Raw genomic sequence first — 25,664 nt, 5'->3', positions numbered from 1 at the left:
TAGCAATGTCTCGCATGGAATAGCCTTCATTTCTAAGAACAAGAATAGACTGTCGAGTTTCAGATGAAAGTTCTGTTTTTCTGGCCATTTTGAGCGTTTAATTGACCCCACAAATGTGATGCTCCAGAAACTCAATCTGCTCAAAGGAAGGTCAGTTTTGTAGCTTCTGTAACGACCTAAACTGTTTTCAGATATGTGAACATGATTGCACAAGGGTTTTCTAATCATCAATTAGCCTTCTGAGCCAATGAGCAAACACATTGTACCATTAGAACACTGGAGTGATAGTTGCTGGAAATGGGCCTCTATACACCTATGTAGATATTGCACCAAAAACCAGACATTTGCAGCTAGAATAGTCATTTACCACATTAGCAATGTATAGAGTGTATTTCTTCAAAGTTAAGACTAGTTTAAAGTTATCTTCATTGAAAAGTACAGTGCTTTTCCTTCAAAAATAAGGACATTTCTATGTGACCCCAAACTTTTGAACGGTAGTGTATGTACCAATAATAGTAAATAACACTAGGAAGCAGAAGATATGAAATAGGTGTCAGCTATTAAGGAACTGTTTTGGTCAAAGGTCAAAGTTCACAGAAATGTTAACTGTCTGTTTAATTTTCACTGTGGGAGGGATTTTAGAGTGCAATATCTCATAGGTGTTAGGCCTACAATAAAACATTGTGATATTTGTACCAGTGATAGTAGAGGACACTATGGAGAAGCCATGACAACGCTAATCTAACTGCTTAGGAATTACGCTGGTGATTTGCATTAATAACAAACAAATATTACTATTGTTATTAGTAATATTATATTTCTGTTGTTTGTATTTGTGTTCATATAATCACTAAGACAATCACAAAAAAACGCATATGTATCTTTCAGGACCTTTGGGTTACTCGCACCCGCCCCATCCTTACCATAATAACACCGCTTTAGGCGCAACAGAAATCAGACGGCGGCTGGCTTGGTCTCGCATTCGGCGGTTCACGTTCACGTGACCGCAGTCAGGGAGGTGCCGTGCCGAGAAAACCACATTATTGTAATGTACTTGTCATATGCTCTTGCAGCAAACATTAAAGCATACTGATACTACTCCAAAAGATATCATACACAATTTAAGAAAATATAAAATTGTATTTTGTTGACCCCCATCACGCCCCCCTCTCGCATTTCCTGTTTGTCTTTGCTGTCAATAAAAGAAATGCAAAAAATAAATAAATAAACGATCAAATAAAAATAGGCTACTTGGAACCTTTTAAAAACACTTTTTCTTTTCTTTTGCCCTAAAATGCAAGTGGAAACGTAACTGACGTCGTATCCTGTCCCTGTCAAATGGACATACAAATCAGATGAAGGTGACAAAATACAGACAGCATTGTTATTCCACCAAATAAGGAAATATTCATCTTTTATGTGTTGCTGTATATGGCGTTGTGCATGAACAAATGTTTGCCAATAAGTCAGACACATGGAAATGTATAGTAGGGAAGATCGAGGTATGTTGTCACACTTTTCACAGTCTAACATTTTCTGGACACCATCGAGTATAATTGTAGAAATACCATACTAAACGAAAGAAGGAAGTCTTGGGCATATATGTTGTTTGTTTTCATTACATCTTCATATCTTATCTCAGTATGGAGCTGTAGACTGTTGAATAGGGAGTGTGCACTTATGACATTTTGCCCCATTGGCAGGTAATTGTCACACTGGATCGTCAAAAACTAAGAACACAATTACTGTCAATTTCTAAGGGTTGGAGCCGATGTGAGCAGTGGGGTGGAAATGACCGCATTTATGCAATTTTCTTTGGCCTAATTCAGTCCATCAATGGACAGATAAGGCTTGTGGTTGTCCAAAAGAAGTAAACAAGGCTTCTCATTTGAGCACTTTGCATGTTCATTGAAATGTTCCAGGAAATCAACAAAATGCACATCTTTCATCCATTCAAAGGTGTTCCATCCTCTCTGCTGCCAGGTGGCCCCTTGATGAGGAACTGATTGCGGAAGTTTCCCACATAAGCACAAACTTCAGCTGCTGTGCCATAGCCAACTGCTCGGTGAATCTTCTGACCTCACCTGGCAACAGACCAAAATGAATGTCATGAGACCCAGTAACATTGAATAAACTGCTTCTCCAAATCAGGTGAAAAAATCTCCTGTGGCTTTGTATAACCAACACTTGTTGTCAGCATAGCTGTCTGACTTATTATCTGGTAATCTTTTAACAGTACAGAGTCAGAATACAGTAATAGCAGTAGTACGGTAATGTCAAAATTCTTCACTGTCCTTTTTGATTTGTTCAGCAACTTCACCTGGCTGGTTGGCTGTAACATTATATAGATGGTGTGCAGCCATGTAACCATCTTCCTTCCTTACATCCCGCCTTTAAAAACACATTTCCTCATTACAAACAGGCTTATTACATGGTCTTCTATCCTTTATGCCACAATGCAATTCATAACACCACACTAAATTACTGACTGTGTGAAGAATAGCATTTCAGCTAACAACTTGCCCCAAACTGACATGTGTGCTAATGTCGTCTAAATTTCAAGGTTAGCTCAACATAGCATTTAAGCTAAAGTAGCCTATTAAAAGACATCGTTAAAAGTTATCGTCTACTCTTCTTAGTGCAAAATTATAATTTTAAACATTAATACCTAACAAAGTTGTATTGGATAAAATAAAAGGTCAAATTTACTTTTTAAGCAGGGAAAAAAAAAATCTATTTCTTGTATAATATTTAAGACCAGTCTCCAAAATAAAATATGTGCTCTCATGGTAGGCTATTAAAAGCCAAAAGCTTAAAAGCAAATAAAACATATGGGGTGAAGTAGGTACTATCAAGCATGGTAAATTCAAGATTAAATTCAAACAGTCCATTAAATCATCATGTTTGGCTTTAGCTGTCTTTAAGCAGCTCCTCAAGTTGGGAACAAACAGGTTGGATATAGTATCACACTCAGAGCTATGATCTGTTATGCCAAACCTCCCATAACACTGAGCTCTACAGGGGAGGGGTTATTTATAGCATGATATTCCTGTCTCTTACCCTCTCTACTCACCATCTTGCTAGTATAACATTTCCCTTCTAACTTTTATACCCATTTTGCCTATCCTATCGCCACTAAAATGCTGCTTTCTTTTCATTAGCAACTTTTAAACTCTAGGTGACAGTAGGCTGCATACAATAACACAGCATTCAACAAAACGTTACATTTACATTTTACATTTAGGGCTTTTAGCAGACGCTGTTGTCCAAAGCGACGTTCAATAAGTAGGCCTACATTTGTCTAAGAAAGTGAAAAGATCATTTTGTCCCCATATACCACTGCGACATACAAGAGATGTTTAGGTGATGAAAAGAAATCTGTCATTGTCCAGAAGTTTTATAAAGTATTATTAACTGCAGTGAAGCCTTTCCTTGAAAAATTATGTTTTCTATTCTTAGAATGCGTCAAAATCAGTCCAAAATAGTATAAAATGAGCAACTACTTCAGTCCATGTGGTATTTATTTTACATCGAAGTAAATGTATTAATAGAGAAAATGTCCTTGTGTGTCAAGACTAGAACTGCCTAGAAATGTTCTGCTAAAAACCTGCTGAAAATCTACAGAAAAAATGGCACAAAAACTCAGCAAACAGAAATAAACACTGAGAAAGTTTAAAGGTTAAGTGTGTAAGTTTTAGTGACATCTAGTGGTGAAGGTTGCGAATTACAAGAATTTCAATACATACTTGTTCATTAATAAACAACAGCCACATGAATAAATGAAGTGCTACATGATGTCTCAAACTCCTGTAATACAGTATTTTACAACTTGGGAGGGTTGGCTCATTTGGACTAACATAGCAAAGGAAATGATAAACATCTCAAAAACTATCAGATCTAGTGCATCAAGTATGACCACAGACAGATACCAGGACAACATAAGCCTCACTGTTTCTGCACCACAGTCCATTATAAACCACATTGGTCACTTGATAGACACACGGTCTTGTTATATATCACCATTAGCAGTAAAAAGAAATACATGTCTTCCACCAGGGCAGTAAGATGTAAAGTTGTGCTGATCTGAGCTTCCCTGCTGTTACCGTTTCATTACCAATAATATTCATCAGCTGTTTGTGTCAGGAAGGTAATGGCACATTTTGGCCCACGTAACAAAGCCATAACAGAGCACTGGAGAAGAACTACATGAAATTACAACCCAACTACATGTTTTTTCTACTAGGGCAGTAAAGGTTTAGCTGGCTGATCTGAGCTCCGATGCTGTAAGCTGCCGTTTTATTGCCAATTAGCGATCAGCTGATTGTCTTGCCCACAGGCTGGAGAATAAGTAGGCGACATGAAATTAACCCAACTACATATTTTACACCACTGACAGGGGAAACACATCATGGCTCTCAGTGATTTGGCGAGCTTCAGGTTAAAACTATCAAACAATAGCTTTCATTTGCATCGCTAAAGTCTGATAAACTTTAGTTAATTACCCTTCCAACAGAAAACAGGCAACTTAAGCACCGCTTTGAACCACTGCAATCTGGGTACACCTCTGTTTTTACAAAGAAAAACATCAAGATTTCTCAACACAATGTGGGATGAGTTACTCAAACCTGATGATATTATGAATATAATAACAATAATATATTGATTTTATGGATGTTCTGGGTGTTGATATCCCAGCAAGTGGGTGGTCTTTTTGACAAAAATTAACAAGAGCGAGTGTCCTAGCACAAACATCTGGACCCTGTAATGTCTCAGCAGCCCCATTTCCCTTTACATACATCATTTGTCAATACAGCCTGAATCAAGGTACAATCTTTATACCATACACAACAAACGTAGTCTCAGTATCTAAACTGAAAACACCATTAGAGCCTGATGTCACTCTAAAACTGATTGACTGGTCTTAATACAGGGAGTAATGTTGATAAATACTCTGCCTGAAGTTATTAAAGTTTTCTTATGCTCCTGGAGGTTCAATTGCATCAGCAATGTTTCTAAAAACAATAGCAAGACTGATTAAACCACTTTATGAGTGCCCCGATATCAAAACCTGGACAAGACATCTTCAGTTTCATGTTCACTAGTGTCATTGTGTATTTTTTATTCTACCAGATACACCTCTCGTCTGTCTGACAGTAGACCTCCATCAGCTTGTTGTGCTTCATACGCATCTTTTCCTGCATTGGTATTGTAGCAGAGACCAGCTGGTGCATCTTCAACACAGGAACACTGTAGTGAGGCTCCAGGTGAGCCGGGCAGTAAGATACCAAATAGGTCAGGCAAGACATCGTGGCTTTGTTTCGGTGGCCCCACTGCAGAAATCACAGACGACATCTGCCAGGCCGGCACAAGCTACAGCAGCAGGGGGACAAGTTTGCTGGGTGCTTGAAGTCTTCAGCATCTCAACAACCTAGGGATTATAAAAGGAAAGTGTTGAGAAATAATGTAGATTGCATCAGTGGTTCTCAAAGTGGGGTCACAGTTGAAATGGCCTTACGAGCCATAATGTTCTTACTGAGACATGAACCCATTTACCACTTTCCCCGACATCACCTCAGCCAGCATGTTGTTCCTCCTCAGAGCAGGCCTGGGACTGAAGGTCTCCCTGCACTGAGGGCAGCTACAGTACTTTCCTTCCACATCCCTCGATGCAGCTTCTGCAGTAATTGTGTCCACAGTGAATGGCGACTGGCTCTCTTAGCAGGTCCAGACATACCGAACAACAGAAATTAATCTGGTTCAACCCCGCTTTGCACTCCTGCTGCTGTTCAGCCATGTTGATGACTTTCATACAAAGAAGAGCACTCCTGAGTTTCGACCTGAGGAAATGGGGAATCGCCTACTTCGAGCATGCGCACCGCGATGCTTCTTTCCACTGGTGCGGAGCTTTCAAGAGCAGCACACTGCCAAGTCATTCAGTTAAACAACTGGCTTCCCTTATGTGCTTTGACACTCACTGTCTAAGTTATGGTTAGTTTTAGCTAAAACAACGAAAATGTAATCTAATCTTAATGAAGTTGTAGGGCTGTCATATTAGACTGCATTAGTTTAATTAAAGTATTAAACTAGTGTAGCCTACCAAGTACTCAGTTTACCTAGTAGTAGTCACCTGCCACCTTAATTTTGTTTCCCTTCATATAAATAAAGACATGTCCACCATAAATGAGTGCAGAAAATGTCTCCAGAATGCAGGAAATTAAGTGTTTAGTCCTCTTCGGGGAGGACCTAATTTTTTCCATTTGAAGCACTATTTTTTCCACTTGAAGCACTGGGTCTATATATATATATATATATAATTCTTCTTTTTTGTGTGATGTCAACCTTTGCATTACAGTTAATCTACTAAGAATGTCATCTCTCCAACTGCAGCGTTACAGTAATATTTTTATCAGCTTGAGTTTGAATTAATGTTGACTTTAATGTTGACTGAGGAAACATCATGCATTTATTGAACTTTAAAAAATGAATGTTTCATTTCTTAAAAATTATTAGGCCTGTGCATTATCCCGAAATGGTAATCAAATTTTGTTAACTTTAAACAGCAACTTAGAGCACAAGAGGATGACAGAAGTGTAGGGTTTCTTCAGGCTGATGAACTTCTGTATGTGTGTGTGTGTGCGTGTGTGTGCATGCGTGCATGCGTGCATACACACAGAGTGGAGAAGAGAAGGTGAAATACTCAAGTTAATGACACCTAGTTACGTTAGTTACATAAGGCTGAAATTCTACCGTGGTGTTCTGTTGGGAGATGCGGGGACTTAAACCAACGTTGGGAAAGGTATAAATCCGGTAATACGTTAGACAGGGGTACCGTGAATATTTTACAAGCACAGACCAGATAAAGCAAGGCTTAGTATAAGCATAAAAAATATATAAATTGTTAAGGTGCGTGCAGTCACAGCCAATGGATTTGCTGGAATATCCAACCATACTGGCCATCAGAGGTAACAGAAAAACTGGGAAGTGGAACATTTTTATGTGAGGTTACAACTTCACACACAGGCAATAAAAAAGTGATTAATTTCATAAAAAAAAAAAAAAACTTCAAATAGAAACAATAACTTCAGATCCAGTATTTAGCCTAACTCCATCAGAAGTTACAGTCATGGCCAAAAAATATGGACACCCCTGCATGTTTGTCACATTATGCACTACTTCTCCCAGAAAATTGTTACAATTAAAAATGCTTTGACATTTTTTGTCAAAGTGTTTTTCTCCTTTTTATATTATTGGTCAACCATAAGTGTGGAAAGCACGGAACAACCCACCCCTAAGATTGGTCATCAAATAACCCGGCGCTGAACTGAGTGGACTGTGGGAAAGGTTTTAGTTCAAAATGAGTGAAAAGTGTTTGTGGTAAACACAAACAAAACAGAGACGAAGAGGACAGGGTGGCATCTTTATTGAGATATGTGCCATCTATCAGGGCTGCCAACTTTTCAGTTTAGTTTGGAGGGAGATTCAGTATTGGGGGTCGGTTCATTTTAGGCCTTCTGTGTCATATTCCACTGCAGGGGTCGGGTCATCACTCTTTAATCCTCAGGACTTTTAAAAGTTCAACAGCCAAATATATGTGTAGATGAAAAGCCTAGTCAATAATCATGGTTATATCAGTGTGATCAGGATACTTGTCCACCTCCAAACATGATAGTCTTAATTTTCCCCCCAGAATCTGTATCAAAACAGAGACTGTTTGCCTTTTAATTCTAGAGAATGTGTGGAATATTATAGTTTATAATAAGCAAGAGCATAGCTTTTCCTTTAGCCATGTAAGAGCCACTTATTGATCAGGGGGTCAGGGTCCTCTCCCAGCTATTTTTTATCATTAAACACTTCATTTTCTGTATTCTGGTGAATTTTTCTGCATCAATTTATGATGGAAATGTTTTTACCTAGGCTATGTCAACAGAAACACAAAACTGAGGCAGCAGGTGACAATTTAGCCTATGCAGTAACAAATCTAAGTAGATCATAATACTACTATACTATAACCTATACTATAAAACGGAAGTGTCGGCCCCACAGTGTAGAGAAAGGGCAAGGGATCGATACCTAGGATATCCCCATAAACCATGGTAAAGTACAAAAATAATCCTTACAATGGGCAGACGATAGAGTGAACTAACTAGCGGACCAAGGTAGATGCGTGAGTGAGTGTAAACTAGTTTATGGCACCTGTTTACATATTATGGTATGGTTAAGGGGTACTATAGTGTACTGTTAAATCAAATAGCTGAGATCAGATGCAATAAGTAAATGACAAGTGAGAAAGTATTTCCTGTGTTTACTATAGCCTCCAACTGCCTCAAAATCCTTGATTTCACATTATTAATGCTGTTCTCATTTGAGTCCAGTTGGAGAATATTAACCCAAAAAATTTATTGTGTGTTCGGCCTCATTATTCCTGGCCTGGCCACATTTGTATTTAATGTTTTTTAATGTGTGTATCTTGTTGTGTGCGCTCAGCTTTTTTATCCAATTCTGCATTTTTTATGTGTCTCTGTTTTCTGTAAAGTGAACTGGGACCACGCAGCTGGAGATTTTACAATTAAATATGACTTGACTTGGTCTTGATATTCTGTGTTGTCAGTGATTTGGCTAATATGTCAGTAGGGTGATGGCTGCAAATTTCATAGCTGTTAAGAGTGGTGACTGAGAGGGAATGCACAGAATTTATTTATTTTTATGTGAACAGTCATATTCAGTCATATAACTGAAATGGCACAACAAAACAGAGACTGGAAAGCATGAATAAGCACACAGCTGTTTACTTGTTGAATCACATACCAATGTCAAAACTCTTCAATAAAGAGTAAACTAATACAATAAAAACATTATTCAGCATCCCAAAGTCAGGCAAAGTGTCAAATAATAGTTTCACAATACTAATAATTTCCTTTACATGACAATATCCAATTAATAACAAATGTATTCAACCTCTCTGTAGAATAAAATTTTCATCTTCTATAAAAAATATTCTATATTAAAAATATATGTCCTCATCAATAATTTTGTGCATACTGTGGTAAAACATTAATCATACTGATACTCAAAATTATTAGGAAGTAACTCAAGCTTCATTGAATCAAGTAGGCTATTGTTCCCTAATCCACATGATTTATACGTTTTAATTAGGCAGTGTTGACAATCATTTATTCTATTTTTATTTTTGACCTGACCTACACTGGTTCCAGACAGCCTCCGCTGCATTGTGAATGGCTTCACCTGGAGTTTCTGCTCCTTCAGCTGCATTATATCCTGTTAGAACGCCCTTTACTGCGCCATGTTGAGCGGCCGATGCAACTGTTGCTCTTCCTCTTTCTGTTGTTACTAGTGCTGAAACATCTGAAGGGTTTTGAAAGTTGCCAACAGTTGATGCAACCATCTCTGCCACACCAAGCAAAGCACTCAACAATGCACCTGTTGCAATACCTGCTGATCTGATCAATAACCTTTCAAGAACATTAATTATAGCCTTATTTCTAATTTCTTGCTGTGACATGTTTCCTGATGACAGTCTAATGCACTGTTCTACTCTCTGTCTTTCTCCTTTCACTACTTGTAGCATCTCATTGGTGTAGCAGCTTCCTTTGTTTACCTTCGTCATCTTGTCTATTGTGTTGAGCATCTCAGCCACCTGGAACTTATTGCTCCTGTAGTTTTCCTCTTCAGTTTTCTTCCAGTATTTATTATCAATGACGTGGCACCGGCCTCCACACCTCTTCACCAGATCACTCAGATTCTTATTCTGATTGACAAACTCTTCAATTTTCAGCCCTTTAGGGAGCTGGTCACCATGAGTGAAGACAATGACAGCATATTTTAGAGCCTCTTCAGAGAAATATTGACATATTTTAGTGATGACAGCCTGCTCCTGCTCCGTGAATTTCTCCACTTTCAGCACAATGAGAAAAGCATGAGGCCCAGGAGCCCACTCTGTGATACACCTCACTATCTCAGGCTTCATGTCGTCCTCAGACCTTTCTGCATCAAGGAAACCAGGAGTTTCGATCAAAGTGATGCTTCTTCCATTGACAGATTTGGTTTCTGCTTGACATGTTCTTGTTCCAGAGTTGGGTGAATTGTTTGTGGTGAATAATTTCTCTCCAAATATGGTGTTAGCTAGGCTGCTTTTCCCACATCCAGATTTTCCCAGCACGATGATCCTCTTTGACTCTAAAAAAGAATGACTCTGTTAAGTACATTTTCTCTTGCATGTTTGCTTTCTTCAGCTGTTAGCTTTTAAGACAAGTTTCCTCATACTTTTTGTATAAACAGTAACGAGTACATGGTGTACAATTTGGCTCATAAAGAAGCACTCCTTAATGAAAGCATTAGCATGCAAATTTATACTCTCATGACGTTAGTTCAACAGGGGAAATGTCAGTGACTAATATGGGTGGTGCTGGGAGACAATTTACACAAGTGTCAATAAGTAACTTACAAAACACGAGAAATGAGTGCAAAAGGATTGAATTCCAAATATTTGCTGTCATATAAAATCTATACCCACCATGGTCGGGTTGTAAAGTTTCCTGGACAGACTTGAAGACCTGTAGGGACAAGGAAGTATTGGGTTTATAACAATTCCATTCCTCATTTAGTGCACAAAATATGTTAGCTGATTGCTCACCAGTTTTAAAATGCAACTGATTATACTGTTTAATTACTTCAACACTATTCAACCATGAGACTTACATGTAATAATTTATAAATTGTGTTATTTGTGAGTGCTGGTATCAAGACACACTAAATGGGTCACTCTCATTATCATTAGGATCATTATTTGGCCTCTATGAATTTGTGTCTGTGCACAATGCATTTTCATTACTTCAAAAGACTCTTCATCATTGGGGTGGATGACGATGCGGACCATGAATGGTGTTCTGCCGGCTCGGTTCTGTTGAAACTCATGGACCTCCTCCAGTAGAACCCTGGCTACCACGTTGTCAGGGAAACGCAGAGCAATCCCAGCCCCGAGTACGGGGAACGCAACAGATCCAAACCCTCTGTTCTCACAAGAAGTTAGGATTTTGTTGATGCACAGTCTCAGAACCTGGAAAGAATATAGTGATTTTTAAGGTTAGGAAACACATTAGTATGGTGTAGAGGACTGGGAAACAGCTTCTGACTCAGTATTCACAAACAAACACAACAAGTTGAGACACTCCTCCTCTATTTTACCTGGACTGCAGCCCCATCGTCGTCATCATCCCAGGGAACAAGGCTGGGGAAGAACACTGCATTAGATGGAAGTTCAGGCAAACCCTCTACCAGGACTGTGTCACCAGGCGTCATTTCTTCTTCTGCTTCCTTTCTAAACCTTGCTGTCAGCTGAGATCCAACTATTTTGAACAAGGTGTTTCCAACACGGGTAGAGAGAGGATTATGGCCAACCATGGGCGATACCAGAGCATCCACCTGGGAGGAGAGCAGGTGATGTGATGGTGGTTAAACACTGCACAGTTTATATCAACTTCAATTTCATGTAAATGTCTAGGTTTCTCATAAATATACATCTCTATTTTATATGTTTGCTTTGCGTTTGCTTATTATCAACTGACACCCACAGCAGTAGTAGACTTAATAATGACATCCATGTCTCCTGATAATCTGGTAATTTAAAACAGATTTCAGAAATGGACACCAGACATAAATAGTTATCAAGTCTCAACAGTTTAAGCCACTTTGGGACAGCAGAGAAGTATTATCAAGTTTATATGGCAAATTTGTTAGCAAGCACTTGCTTATTTCCACAGGCACCAGATATAAAGCAACATAAGTAATTACTGGAAGTCTAAATTAATGAAAGTCCAAAATTCCATCTTCTGTAAAAGCAGTGCGTTAGCAGAGCAGCAGCTTCAATGCACCATCTGTGTCTACACGGGATGGATTCAGACACAGTGCAGAGTGGGTCACCTGCGTTTTAGCAGAACTCAGTGCTCCTCCAAAATAATCACTGAGACAACATAAACATCCCAAGCATAGACAGCTTTGATATATTTTTCTAAAATCTCAGCAAGGTTTCTCACCTGCTGGGTCTCGATGGTTCCCCGAACGATCTCCACATCGACATCAACTCCAGGAGCTCCAGCAGTGGCTCCTGTTGCAGTGTTTTGGGCAGCACCTCTGATCACTACCATGTCACCTTTAGGATTTGTTCGAGTCTTCTTTACTATAGCACTGCTCTCCTTGGCCCCTGGCTTTACTGCAGCAGCAACACCTCCAGAGTTGGGACGATGGACCTAAAATTGAAACACAAAAATGTAACATTTTATTTTAATTAGTATAAACAATTATTTATATAATAAACAATTATTTTGTTTTTGTCTTTTTTTTGTGTTGTTGTTTTTTGCCTTCATAGTTCAGTGACAAGGATTGTACTGTTAATATTAACTATATCAACTTTTGAAGTTGGAATATTTCTTTCGATTCACAAATGTCAACAATCAAATTTTTTTTATTTTAAAACTAGTTACGCAATGTTGACGAAATGTAAAAGGCAGAACTCAGATGTTCAGTGCCGGACAGTCGAAGGCATGACCACTGCTACTAAAATTTCACACGATCATTGATATCAATGTGCAACTAATGATTTTCACTCACACATTGTGTGAGCATTGTAACACTCAACGCATGGCTAGCTTCCTCTCCTCATTCTTCAAAGGACATCTATGCAACAGGTGTTATAAGAGCAGTGAAGTTGGGTATTTTAAGGGCAGTTTAATGTGTGTGTGTGTGTGTAGTAAGTGTGTAGGTTAGCAAATGTGAGAGAGCGAACGGTAGAAAGTCATGGTGAAAGTGAGCGTAGCAGAGAAAAGGATTAACATATGTTGCCAATCTGACAGTAAATGTACAATGTAGGTTACAATTGGTCCGTTTATGAAAGTTCGTCTGTTGATGGAAATTAAAAACGGTGCCCAGTGCTTCCGACTCCAGTCTGGAAGATGAGTAGGACTGGATTGGGTGGAGTCACGTCACTACCACATAGTCTCAGGATTCAATCTCACAACATTCCTGGTGAATACGTTGAAACACTAACAGTTCAGAGTTTTAATACAATGTCAATGTTTAGCACTATACCAAACAGGCTATATTTTGTTATAAAGCTAGTCAAACAAAATAAAATAACTAAATGAATTAGGACCTATTAGTTTTGTTAGTAGTCAAAGCATAGGGTATGGCTTTAATCAACATTGTAATACACAATATAAAATAATAAAACATAAGCTGTTGAGTATTATGACCTACCTTTATGATATTTGAAAGCAACTCTGTAGACTTTCTTGTGGAAAGATGAAGAAAGGAAAATATCTGCAGTGTTTGACAAGCGTAGTGTGTTGACAGCGTTGTCCTTCTGATCCTGCTAGAAGAACTGCGCCTTACTGGTGACAGAGCAGAGACAAACCGGACTAACAGGGAGGTGGTATGTAGTCTTTTGTTACTGTTAACTCAGACATACATATGTTATGACTTAGCAGCAAACATTAAAGTATACACTAAAAGTATGACTACTCCAAGTAATAAAAGATGATACTCTCAATTTAAGAAAAAAATATTGTGTTAATGTTTTGATGACATTTGCGTTATTTCCTCATTGTGTCCCACAAAACAATATTGTTTGCCAAATGTCATAAACAAACATAGTAATGTACAGTATGTTGTGATGTTGCTTGCGTTTGGGCTCCTTTAGATCCCAGAGAGGTACAAACACTCGTAAAAGTAACGGAAGTCCAAATAACGTACTTTGGGATTTAGTGGGGTGTTTTGTAAAAAGTACTGTCAACAACAATCCCAGATTCAGAGCATATATTCATTGTATTTAACTTTGTTTTATATCTAGGGTCTCGTAGATACCAAATGCTGATTCTTTTCTGGCAATGTCATCGTTTGAAAATATCAAAGTGTAAATACCAAGCGGGATGCTTCCGGTCAGCAAACTTATGCGAACGCGAAGTCCCTTAAACCTGCATTCTATCGGCCGGCCAGCAGGGGGCGACTCTTCAAACGAGCAGTGAGGGAGCACAACAGGTGACACAGAACAGGCCGATCAAGCAGACTGAACACAAGACGCAGGCTACAAAACATAAGACAATAATCAAACTGGAACTAGAACGCAAAACACAGAACAGACAAAGCAGACTAAATAACTGATACAGAACAGACCACATAACCGAGCACAAGATAAGGGACTGAAGTAAAGATCAAAACACAGAGCAGACCAAACTAACCATAAGGCAGACAGACATAACACAAGAGCCTAGGGCTGGACAATATGGCCAAAAATGTTATGACGATAAAAAGTTTCATATCTTTCGATATCGATAATTATCATGATAGTATCAAATTGTTATTTATTTTGAATTTAAAGGCTGATTTTTGGTCCTGAGTGAAAGTTGAAGAAACCTGATGGTTAATTGTTTAAACTCTTCTTTATGGTCAACACTTGATGCCAAACAGTGGATCAAATCTGAAGAAGAACATTCAAAACAATAATGATAAAATCTTTGTTAACAAATAAAAATAACTTTTTTCATTCCTTTTTCCTCAACAAAATCAACATCTTAATTAAAAAAAAGTCCTAATTCGTGTATGATTCAAGTGAATGAAATCAAACATTTATTGAATATTTATTGAACATTTGCTATATTGTTATTGAAAAAAAATTATATTGCGATAATTATTGTAATTGTTTTATTATCCAGTCCAACAAGAACCAATACACCTAATACAGAGTGGTCAGAACAACAAAGTACAGAAACAGGATTGTGACATTAATGGCACACAATGTCTCACAATACAACATAGCATAAATGATAATAAGGACTAACCAGAGTAGTGAACTAACCAATTGTTGTTTTGCCATCTGAGACAATGTAGTTCCTTATATGGAACAGTGTAAATAATTTCATGATTTCAGACATAGCAAATTCAAACACACACCAATAAATTGTCATATTGCTGAAGACACTGAGCTACAAAATATATTGTAGATGAACTTATTAAATCGGATATGTAAAAGATACACTTAAAATGGTTGAGACTCATCTGCCTAGAAATGGTCTGCCAAGATATAAACTAAAATCAGAAACAATGGGCTCTTCATAACTATACAGTCATAGTCTGAAAAAAGTAACAGTGGACTAAAAGTAAATGCAGATAAAACTGTGGAAGGCTGACGACAGTAAGTCTCACCATTTGGGCTTTCAAATCAGGTGACAAAAGTCTTTGTAGGACGTCCAAGTATGAAAAAGGCGGTTATGAAAGCTAAAGCTGTCTCTGCTGTGCATATGAACCCTGCCCTTATTTTTACTGATATTTTTGACTGGTTATGTGCACAGCAGAGGGCCCCTTCATATTTTAAGTCCGCAGTGATTATACCTGTACCAAGAAACCCAACCCAAGCTCTCTGAATCACTAAAGACCTGTCGCTTGACATCTGTCATCATAAAACTCTTTGAACACCTGGTATGTGTGTGTTATCAGTGAACAGGTCTGTTGATGACGCAGTTTCATTGTGCCTGCATTATACTCTTCAACACCCAGAGGCCCCTGTCAGGTATGCAAGGGTTCTGTTTGTTCATTACAGTTACAAATATTTGTTCAGACGTCTGTGTCACGATTTGGCCTGTCCTGTGTTTCTGTGTTCTGTGTCCTTGTTTCAGTCTGTTTCTCTGTATTGTTTGGAACCCGTCTGTGTTATCACTTATTTAGTCTGTTTGGTCCTTCTGTGTTTTGGGTTCCAGTCCTGATTGTTTCTTGTCTTGTGTTTAGTTGCCGGTGTCTTGTGTTTCCGGCTCCGTTTAGTTTTAATGTTGTCTGGTGTTTGTTCAAGCACTGTGTATGCCCTGTTTGTGCGTGGACGAAAGAGGAATAATTATTGCAGGATTAAAGGGAGGAGATAATGAGCCAAGGAAGTGCGAGACAGAGTGGAAGACTTGATGCGTGCAGAAGTGGGTTGGTGACTGCTGTGCAGAGCAACACGGGAAACCATAGCTGAGTCCAGAGTGTGGGAGGCTGAGCCGAGAAGGGCCAGAGCAGAATCCAGGAGTAGTTTAGCCGGGCGGGGTCCAGGGAGAGCAAGAGAGATTTTTCCAGTAGCGTAACAAACATAATTTTATTATACAAAATTCACTTAACTAAAATACTTATCTTCTTCTACAAGATAAGTAGTTTTGCTAGTCACCATTATACACTTAAGCCTACGGCATTTTACACTGCATAAATTAGCCTAGTGGACTTTTCCACCACTCACAGCTGAACAAATTAATGTATTATTTATACTATTTCTTACTCACCGCTGCTTAAGTCACTGCATCTCCCGACACAACACCGCAGTTGACATTGCCCTGAGGAACAAACAGACCCTGAGCTACTAACTGCTGTAGATTTCTTTTCACATCCATGCACTGCTTGGACAAAGACAGCCAAACAGCCCAGGGAGGCGTGCATCCTGTTCGCGTTGCCTGTGCACGTAAGTCATTGGTGGAGCAGTCTGTCAATCCCACCTATACAGTAAATACGACATGTGATTGGGCTGTACTTCAGCAGAGAGCAAAAAACTGGCCAGGAGCAGAATGCCACTGCTTCCATGGATCCGACTTTTTTTTCTCTTCTTCTTTCTTTAGGCCCTCTGTTTCGGAGCTTTATTTTTGCAGTGTGAGTTTCAGAGTTTTGGACCAGAGCTGCCAGAAATCACATGAGTCTGTGTGGGCAAAACAAGTGCAAATGTAATGTAATAAAGATTAGCCCTTTCAAACCTTAATTTTAGAGTTAAAATTTTTTGTTTTCATATTTTAATCCAACTTTTGATACTTTAATAAATACTATGAGTGTACGCATTCTATTGCAGAGACCGCAGCATTATATTACAAAAGATGTCTCCTTTTTAACAGGCTGCAAAATGTCTAAATAAATGGTTGTTGTTGTTTTTTCCCCTTATTTTCTGTCAGGAATGCTGCGTGAAGAGTCAGGGAAACTAGGTCGTTGAACCCATATGCAGTCACTGACAAGCAGGGTGCAGTTCTAGTGATTTATTTAAAAACTAAACTGCCTTACATGGGTTCTGAAGTCCAAACAAAGGTTGTAGTTCAAAAGCAACATAAGTCCAAAAGTGAGCAGGGTATCCAAAAACCAAGAAAATAGAGAATGGGCATACAACGAGGACGCCACAAAGACTGAACAGAACTGAAGGCTTAAAAAGTGACACAGAACAACACGCACCTGGCAGGCAGGGTAATCAGGCACAGCTGAGACACATAAGGGCAATCATGGCAGTACTCCAGAAATCACAGAACCCACCAGAAAACCGATATCACAACATTATAGCAGGCCAAAACAAGACTGAAACAGGAAACCAATAGCTAAATACCAAAAGTTTCTGGATTTACAAATAAATATTATACATGATTAAAAACTGCTGAATGTTTTAGACAATGCAAGGGACATGGCCTTTTGTAAGTGACTGGAGAGGTGGCATGCCTGAACCATGCGATATCTCTGGGCTTGGTGTCATTCAACGAGTCAGCCAGTTAGAAGTGAGAACTTTAAGTCCCCTAACTGCTAAGGAAGTACCTAGGAATTTATCTAGATAGTAAACTTTGTTTCTGTGTTAAATGTTTTCAAGAAATGCATGCAATGTAAACACAAAATACAACTTAACTCTATTCTGTTTATGTCCTTGGGGACCCCAGGCCCTCTTCCTCATAAAACACGCCTAACACTGTTTAATCAACTTGTTACATCTTTTTACGTCAGCTTTAGACTTCAGCTGTGAAGCATGGTTAAATACAATTAATTTTCATACCCTGTGTATCTGGGATTATTGTTGACAGTTTTACAAAACAAAATACCAAGGTACTGTATTTGGATTTCTGATACATTTATGGGTGTTTGTAGCCTACCTCCTTGGGGCGTAATAGAGCCCAAACACAACATCATGGCCAGCGGTAGGGTTTGTTGGACACAACAATGAGGAAGTAACGCAAATGTCACAACAAAATGTTTTTTTATATGTAAAATTATCTTAATTAATTCATCTGTATCATCTTGTATTACTTTGAGTAGGCTAGTCTACTGTAAGTGTATGTTTTAATGTTTGCTGCTAGGCCACATGACAATTAGAATAGCCTACAATAATTTGGTTTTCTCTTCTATTTTATGGTAAACAGTTAAGAAATTCTGCATGGTCACTTCCTGTTAGTCCTGTTTTTCTTTGCTCTATCAACAGTAGGGCGCAGTTACTTTTAGCAGGATCAGTCTGACGACACTGTAACACACTGAGCTTATCAAACCCCTTCAGATGTTTTGCTTTATTCATCTCTCCACAAGAGCTAAATGATGGATGATATTTACCAATATCCCGTTTTCTTTGAATGTCCCAGTCTGCCCAGGGAGCAGATTAAGAAAATACAAAGGTATTTTTCTATTCACCGCTATTCAAAAGGAGGCGACTGTGGACCACTGAGGCGTGTGAATGATGAAGTCTGCATTGCTTTTAAATCTCAGAAAGGTAGGTCAGTGACTCAACAGCTCATGTTTTATTATTCTATATTGTGAACTATTTTGTATTGGTTAAAGCCGTGTCTTATTTCCGAACTATTACAAAACAATAGGTTCTACATTGATTTAGCCCTATGACGCTATATTAAACCATTGAACGGTGAATGATCCCACGTAGCCAATTTACCAGGAATGTTGTCATTTAAACTTAAACTTACATCAGTCGTGACAGAGAAAGTTTTCATGCCACCAGATTTCTTGAACAGGCTATGAGAAATATAAGTAGGCTAGAGGTGACCCTGCTATGAACTATAAATGTTAGACCCTATAAGGAATAGCTTATAGTGCACAATAATCTACTGCAAAATAAAAGTTAAATTCCACCAGCTGACTGGATGTAAGCCTACAGCAAGAAATATCAGTTATTGTCAGCGGTGGAAGAGTCATTATTTTACATAAGTCAAAGAAACAAAAATACTGTTACGAGTAAAATTCTGTTACATTCAATAATTAACATAGGCTACTTGTTTGGCAGAATTGTCCCTTTCACAGAGTTATATATTCTCATACTAGCTGTTAGATAGGCAAAATGTGGTGGAATAAAAAGTACTAGATTCCCCTCTGAAACATAGTGGAATCTAAGTATAAAGTATTTGTAAATGTACTTAGTTACTTTCCACCGCTGGCTGTTGTTGCATAAAAAATGACATTATGACTCATGTTGAAGTGGTGCACTTTGTTTGAGAGAGGCTGAGCCACAAAACAGTATTGTTCACTTTAGCCCACTGGCATTATTAAATTGAGGGGGATGAGGAGATAAATAAAGAGGACAACCAAACCGAATGTTGCCCAGTGTTTTATCCTGGGCCCTTGATTATTTTCCAACAATAAATGACAGTCTCATCGAATAGCAGCTATTCCTTACTTTAAACTCAACACAATAACTAATGTCACTTTGTCTGTCTTAGATCAGCAGGCAGTCCTGCAGAGATATGAGCATGTTGTGGAGCTTGCAGATGGTTGTCTGGTATTCACTGTACGAGGCAGCCTGGATCACCCCTCCTCTCCCATCACCACCTCCACCGCAAGTCATGATTTTACAGCTCCAGTACAGGTTAGCACAAACTTTATATTTACAGTTGAGCATTTCATGTAATTATACAACACTGTACACTGAATCATAAACACTCTTTTCAACACAGAGCCCACAGTCCATTCCTGCTCTAACTCCAGCACAAAGTTGTGACGACCATGAACTAAATCTTGATACTTTCCTCCTTCAGTACCTAAAGGAATGTCCCGAGGCTTGGAAAAAACAAGAGAAAGAACTCTCCTCTGTGGTCTGCTCTGCCCAGCTTTACCCAGAGAAACGGACGACATTAGGGAAGTGCTTAGCTCAACCTGGTGCAGAAGATGAAGTTAGAAATTGGAGAACTGAGGCAGACCCTCACAAAGTTGCTGGTGTTGCTGTTGGGGAAAGTGCTCAGGTGAAAGCCAGGTTGATAGATGCAGTGGACAGGTCAGGTCAGAAGGAATGTAGTGCTATAGTAAAGCAGACAAAATGAGGAAAATTCCTACTGGTGACAAGGCAGAGATCACAGGTGCTGCTCAAAACACTGCTGCTGGAGCTCCCGGAGATGGTGTCTCTGTGGAGAACATTCAGGGAACCATTGAGACCCAGCAGGTGAGAAACCTCTGAGATTTTACGAAAATATATCAAACCTGTTCGGACTAGAAATTTTAAAAATTGTCTCAGTGATTATATTGAGGATAAGAACAACCTTTGGCAGAACGACTCATGTGTTGGATATACTTACACTAGTGCTTATCCATGTGACAGGCATTGTATTATAAATGGCTTTGTTACTGCAACCTGTACAAGCTCATGTGGTGGATCTTCTGTGGAAGATTCCCAGGGATATTTGAAGACCACCATGTCTTGTTTTGTTGTGTGTTTTTCTGCGCTATACATGTTGATTTTGTCTGGTAGCACCCCACTGGGAAGTTTCGTTTCCCATTATTTATATAAGTTATTTTTATTTTATTTAGTATTTTTATGAAGTCCAGTAACACAGTTGCTGAATGTAAAGTTCACAACCGGTTCCTGTATGATAAGGTTTGAGCTATTGCTTGCCAACGTATTAGGGCTGTCCCCGACAAAGGATTTACATAGTCGAATCAGAATTGTCAAGTCCTGTCTAGTCGACTGATAGTCGAATCATGTGTGTTTTTGTGCACGGCGATTGCGAGACGAAGGTAAACTGAAGCTTATTGTTGCCCATTCTCTCTCTTGCCCCTGCCATTCACCGGTCTTGTGCAGAGTTTTTGCCGTGCTACTATTTCAAGTAGTATTTTAAAAACGCCCATCGAAGCATCGGATCTTCGACTTTTTGGGGTCACCCCTACAACGTATTAAAGATTTGCATATTTTCCTGGTGTTAGCGCCTGCTGTCTGAGTGCAGAGACAATAGCTCATTCCAACTAAAAGCAAAGCCGACACCTGCTGTTGAATGTAAAGTAAATTGTTGGGGGCTTTATGATAGATTGTGGTATATTGTATTTAGCCGCAGCAAACCAGGATCTTGTAAAACTTGCTCTGTGTGCCTTGCTTCTCCCCCTTCCTGTTTACTAACCCCACACATACAGACATCACATGACATCTGCAGCTAGCCTGACCTGTGACCACCGTCTCCATTTTTGTAGTTTAGGATATAAAGAGAGTGTCCGCCATTTTGATTATGACGTTTAATGGTTCTGAATAGCCCTCTTGATTTTAAAATCCGCTGGCCTTGAGTTGCCATTTTTAATCGGATACCCACGTGGGTGAACAATTTGTAGGGGTTTCACCGTACAAGCTGGAAGACTCACTAGGAATGCATTGCAGTTTTTGAGGTGAGCGATAACGTCCTGTACCAGAAGCTGGGTGGCATACTGAGTGAGGTAGGGCCTGATTTTTCTTATGTTGTGTAGAGCAAAGCGGCATGACCAAGAGACAGCAGCAACATGGTCTGAAAAGGACAGCTGGTCATCAATCATTACACCCAAGTTTCTCACCACCCTGGTTGGAGTGATGGTAGAGGAGTCAATTTAAAGTTTTGATGTTATGGTGGATAGATTGCTTGGCTGGAATGACCAAGAGTTCAGTCTTAGAGAGGTTTAGCTGAAGGTGGCAAACTTTCATCAATGGAGATATGTTCAAGAGACAGTCCGTGATCCGCGTCGAGACGGTGGGGTCGTCTGGCAGGAAGGATTGGTAGAATTGTATATTGTCTGTGTAGCAGCGGTAAGAGAAGCCATGCCAGTGAATGATTGGACCCAGTGAGGTGGCATAAACTGAGAAGGGGCCCTAGCAGCGGATAGCAGGATCCTGTGATTGACTGTGTCAAAGGCATCTGATAGGTAAGCAGAATAAGAACCAAGGATCGGGCTGCAGCTTTAGCTGACGTTAGTGCTTCTGTCACAGACCAGAGCCATTTAAGTGGAGTGGCAATTCTTAAAACTTCACTGATATGATCTAGGAGGTCATTCTGTGAGAGGAATCCTGAAACCTGTTTGACTTCGATAGCTCTGGTAAGAAATGGTAGAAGTTAAACGGCCGATATTCTCAAATTGAGTAGGGTTGAGGGAGGGCTTTTTGAGCTCTGTCAGAATTTTAAGAAGTCGTTGCCTGTGATTTTTTTGTGTATGTTATAGTAAGAGTTGGTTACCATGGCCAGTGTATGAATTCTCTCTTCACTGTACCTCCCTATTTATGTAATAGACTAGTCTGACTATTGCCATCTGTAGATGGACAAGCTTTTAGACCAGTGGTCACCAACTGGCAGACTTTGGTTGTTTTCATCTGGATCGCAAAGTTTTTTTGACACATTTTGGGTGTCTTGATACTTGCACTGAAAAATAACCAAAAAAATATTATCTATTCAAAATGATTAAATGTAAATCTCATGGTTTATTATCAATTACATGATTAACCAGTATAATAAGTTTTATTTTAAATCCCTGAGCAACAAACATCAGCTTACCCATGTTGTGCACAAGATGAGCACAGGAACTGGTATAAACCAAATACTTCCTCGTCTCTGCAGGTCCTCATGTCTGTCCAGGAAACTTTACAGTTCAAACGATTCACAGAAGATGTTCATCAAGCAGACCATGGTGGGTATAGACATTATCTGACAGTAAATAATTAAAATTCAGTTGTTGTGTTTTTGTGTTTGTTACTTATTTAAACGTATGTTATTGATTTGGCTATAATACAATAAAAGTGTAAATAATCTCACACCATTAAAACTATTTCTTGCTTGAATGAATAACAACCACTTTCGTTACTGGAATAAATCAATTTATTCTGTCAGTTTTAGAAAATGTGACTGCTGTAATTCACCATGTCACAAATGAATATGGACACAGTTTATTATTTCTTTTATTTTCACCCAAATTAGTCATTGACATTTCCCCCTGTTGTACGAACATCATTATTGGAATAATTTGCTTGATAATGCTATCATTAAGGAGTGCTGAGTGATCCAAATTGTGCACCATGTACTGGTTACTGTTTATCCAAAAAGCATGAGGAAACGCATCTTAAAAGCTAAGAAAGCAAAGAGAAAATTTACTATATTTCTTTCTTTTTTAGTGTCAACTACAAAGAGGATTGTCCTGCTGGGAAAATCTGGATCTGGGAAAAGCAACCTAGCTAACACCATATTTGGTCAAGCAGAAACCAAATCTGTCAATGGAAGAAGACTCACTGTGATCGACACTCCTGGTTTCTTTGACACAGAAAGGTCTGAGGACAACATGAAGCCTGAGATAGTGAGCTGTATCACAGAGTGCGCTCCTGGGCCTCATGCTTTTCTCACTGTGCTGAAAGTGGACAGATTCACAGAGCAGGAGCAGGCTGTCATCAACAAAATATGTCAATATTTTTCTGAAGATGCTCTAAAATATGCTGTCACTGTCTTCACTCATGGTGACCAGCTTCCTGAAGGGATGGGAATTGAAGAGTTTGTCAATCAGAACAAGAATCTGAGTGATCTGGTGAAGAAGTGTGGAGGCCGGTGCCACGTCATTGATAATAAATACTGGAAGAACAAACAGCAGAACAACTACAGGAGTAACCAGTTCCAGGTGGAGGACCTACTCAACACAATAGACAAGATGGTGATGGAAAACAATGGGGGCTGCTACACCAATATGATGTTTGAAACAGTAGAGAAAGAAATACAGAGAGAGGAAGAGAACATTAGACAGTCATCAGGAAACCTGCCAGTGGAAGAGATCAGAAAACAGGCTAAAACCAGAGTGTATCAGAGAGTAATGATCCAACGAAGCAGTGTTTGGAGCTTTTTTTGGTGTGGCAGCCATGGTCGGGTTAGTTATCACAGCTATAAATAGCTATAAAGGATTAATGACACTTGTGAAAAGAATTCCAGCAGTGGGAGGAGCAGCCGTAGTAGCAGGAGGAGTAGAAGCAGCAGGACTGACAGCTGCCGGAGTGGTGGTAGGTGTGTCAACAGCAGGCTTGGCTGCAACAGGAGGAGTAATGGGTGGTATGATTGGACACAATGCAGCTGAGGGAGCAAAAACACCATTGGAGGCAGCACAGTTGGCAGCTAAGGCTGTCATGGACAAAGGAAAAGCCACTTGGGAGCAGCGGAGCAACATGAAGACATGAATATTTGTGTTTGACTTCATGTGCCACTTTTCAGCGCTGAATTAACGTAATGCGTGCTGACTTAACATAAAGCATGCTGGTTAAAAATGTTGTCAGACTTTAACCGGCACTGTAAAATGTCCCCATGTCACATGACATTAAAAGTACTCTGGAGCAAAGCAGCACACAGAATATGGCGGGATGTTGTAGTGAACAACGGTGTGGATTTGTGCATTTTACATTGAATAAATTTGGAGCTACCCTAAATTCCTTTCTCCTCCCCAGAGAAGAAGGGGAGGGGTCAAAGTTGCTTTCTCTAAGTGCTATCCCGACCATAAAACTGGCACCTTTTTGATTCCGAAGCTGATAACGCGGGGCCTGACTGTTAAACTGACAAAGGGACACAAGCCAGCCATTGGTATCTCCCTGAACAGCCTATCAAAACTGGCCCCCCCACACACGTTTCCGTGGCAATTGACCTTATTCTTTGTTTTATTACCACATCAAAAAGGAAAACCCCTGTCTCACCTAAGTGTGACATGGTCCAGACACTGAACTTTCAATGTAAAAGGACTGCAGTCTCCAAATACTCAAAGCATTTAATTAAATCTAATTAAATCTTTAGTTACCTGAATACGTTTGCCTCTATTTGAGTAGTTATGTTAACTGCTGTTGCTATTAGTGCTGAAAAGAAGTTACTTGTGCAGTGTTTTTATTTTCAGCAAGACACTCCTTCATCTAATGTAATCCAAGCTTTCCTCATGTAACCTGAGCTCCCCCAAGTGGGCGAAATAAGTATTACATGCCCTCGTCGGAAATGCCGTTAAATGTATAAATATCCTGACCAATAATGTGACAATTTTTTCCTGTTACCAAATGCCTAGAACAGTACAACCGTTCAACCATTGAGGTTCGATTGTGGAAAATGTTTTATTATAATACGTGCAAATAGATTTCTTTTCTTTAAACATTAAGTTTAGAAAGGCAGTCCCATGGGAAACCTGAGACGCCCCCTGGGGAACCACGCCCCAGACAAAAAAAGAGCGACACAAGACCACTCGTTTTGCTCTCTCCGCTGCTCTGCTCGGCTCTGTGGATGCTTCGGCACGCGCGTAGCGTGCCTCACCAGGCAACGCCCAGACTCAGCCAGCGAAACAAACAGGCCTTTGTTTGCTTGAAGCTACACACCTGAATTGCCGCGACATCGATCTGTTGTGGTGGCAGCCCGGCTGACGGTGAGTGTCCTGGTTTTTCCTCCTTTTTATCAGTTTTCTGCTTTTTCCCTTGGTTTCCTGTTCTCTGCCCGCCTCTCTGTGTTTTCTCCCCCGTGTGCTCTCTCTCCTCTGCTCCTGAGCCCAGCCAACTACCTGCACCTGCAACCCATCATCCACCTCGTCAGCCTGCCACACCTGCCAGTAATCAACCTCATCCCAGCCTGTATTTCAACCCCGGTTCTCCACACCATCCTTGCTTGATCGTCGTTGCTCCA

General features: G+C 39.6%; 2 protein-coding genes across 7 annotated transcripts in view; one reads left to right on the top strand and one right to left on the bottom strand.

Annotated features, from left to right (window-relative positions):
- Window positions 1–8,782: 8,782 nt before the first annotated feature.
- LOC123979790 overlaps window positions 8,783–25,664 on the bottom strand; it is an 18,405-nt gene continuing 1,523 nt past the window's right edge. Inside the window, exons 1-7 of one of the 6 annotated variants that reach the window (XM_046063872.1) lie at window positions 20,337–20,366; window positions 20,098–20,250; window positions 12,051–12,263; window positions 11,203–11,439; window positions 10,850–11,074; window positions 10,532–10,571; window positions 8,783–10,194 (exon numbers count right to left, since the gene is read on the bottom strand). In XM_046063872.1, the coding sequence (XP_045919828.1) occupies window positions 9,182–10,194; window positions 10,532–10,571; window positions 10,850–11,074; window positions 11,203–11,439; window positions 12,051–12,161 (1,626 nt within the window). In that variant the 5' untranslated portion in view covers window positions 12,162–12,263; window positions 20,098–20,250; window positions 20,337–20,366 and the 3' untranslated portion in view covers window positions 8,783–9,181. Of the gene's footprint in view, window positions 10,195–10,531; window positions 10,572–10,849; window positions 11,075–11,202; window positions 11,440–12,050; window positions 12,264–13,269; window positions 13,404–13,932; window positions 14,049–16,316; window positions 17,164–20,097; window positions 20,251–20,336; window positions 20,367–25,664 lie in introns of those variants that run through there. The other 5 variants (XM_046063867.1, XM_046063869.1, XM_046063868.1 and 2 more) reach the window with 5 other exon arrangements.
- Window positions 22,007–24,155, top strand: LOC123979819 (GTPase IMAP family member 7-like). Its single transcript, XM_046063926.1, has 3 exons — window positions 22,007–22,089; window positions 22,605–22,674; window positions 23,156–24,155. The coding sequence occupies exons 2-3, from the start codon at window positions 22,611–22,613 to the stop codon at window positions 23,914–23,916; spliced, it is 825 nt and encodes a 274-aa protein (XP_045919882.1). The 5' UTR covers window positions 22,007–22,089; window positions 22,605–22,610; the 3' UTR covers window positions 23,917–24,155.

Source organism: Micropterus dolomieu, linkage group LG12, assembly GCF_021292245.1.
Source record: "Micropterus dolomieu isolate WLL.071019.BEF.003 ecotype Adirondacks linkage group LG12, ASM2129224v1, whole genome shotgun sequence".
Taxonomy (NCBI): Eukaryota; Metazoa; Chordata; class Actinopteri; order Centrarchiformes; family Centrarchidae; genus Micropterus; species Micropterus dolomieu.
This window is presented reverse-complemented; position numbering and strand designations above follow the sequence as displayed.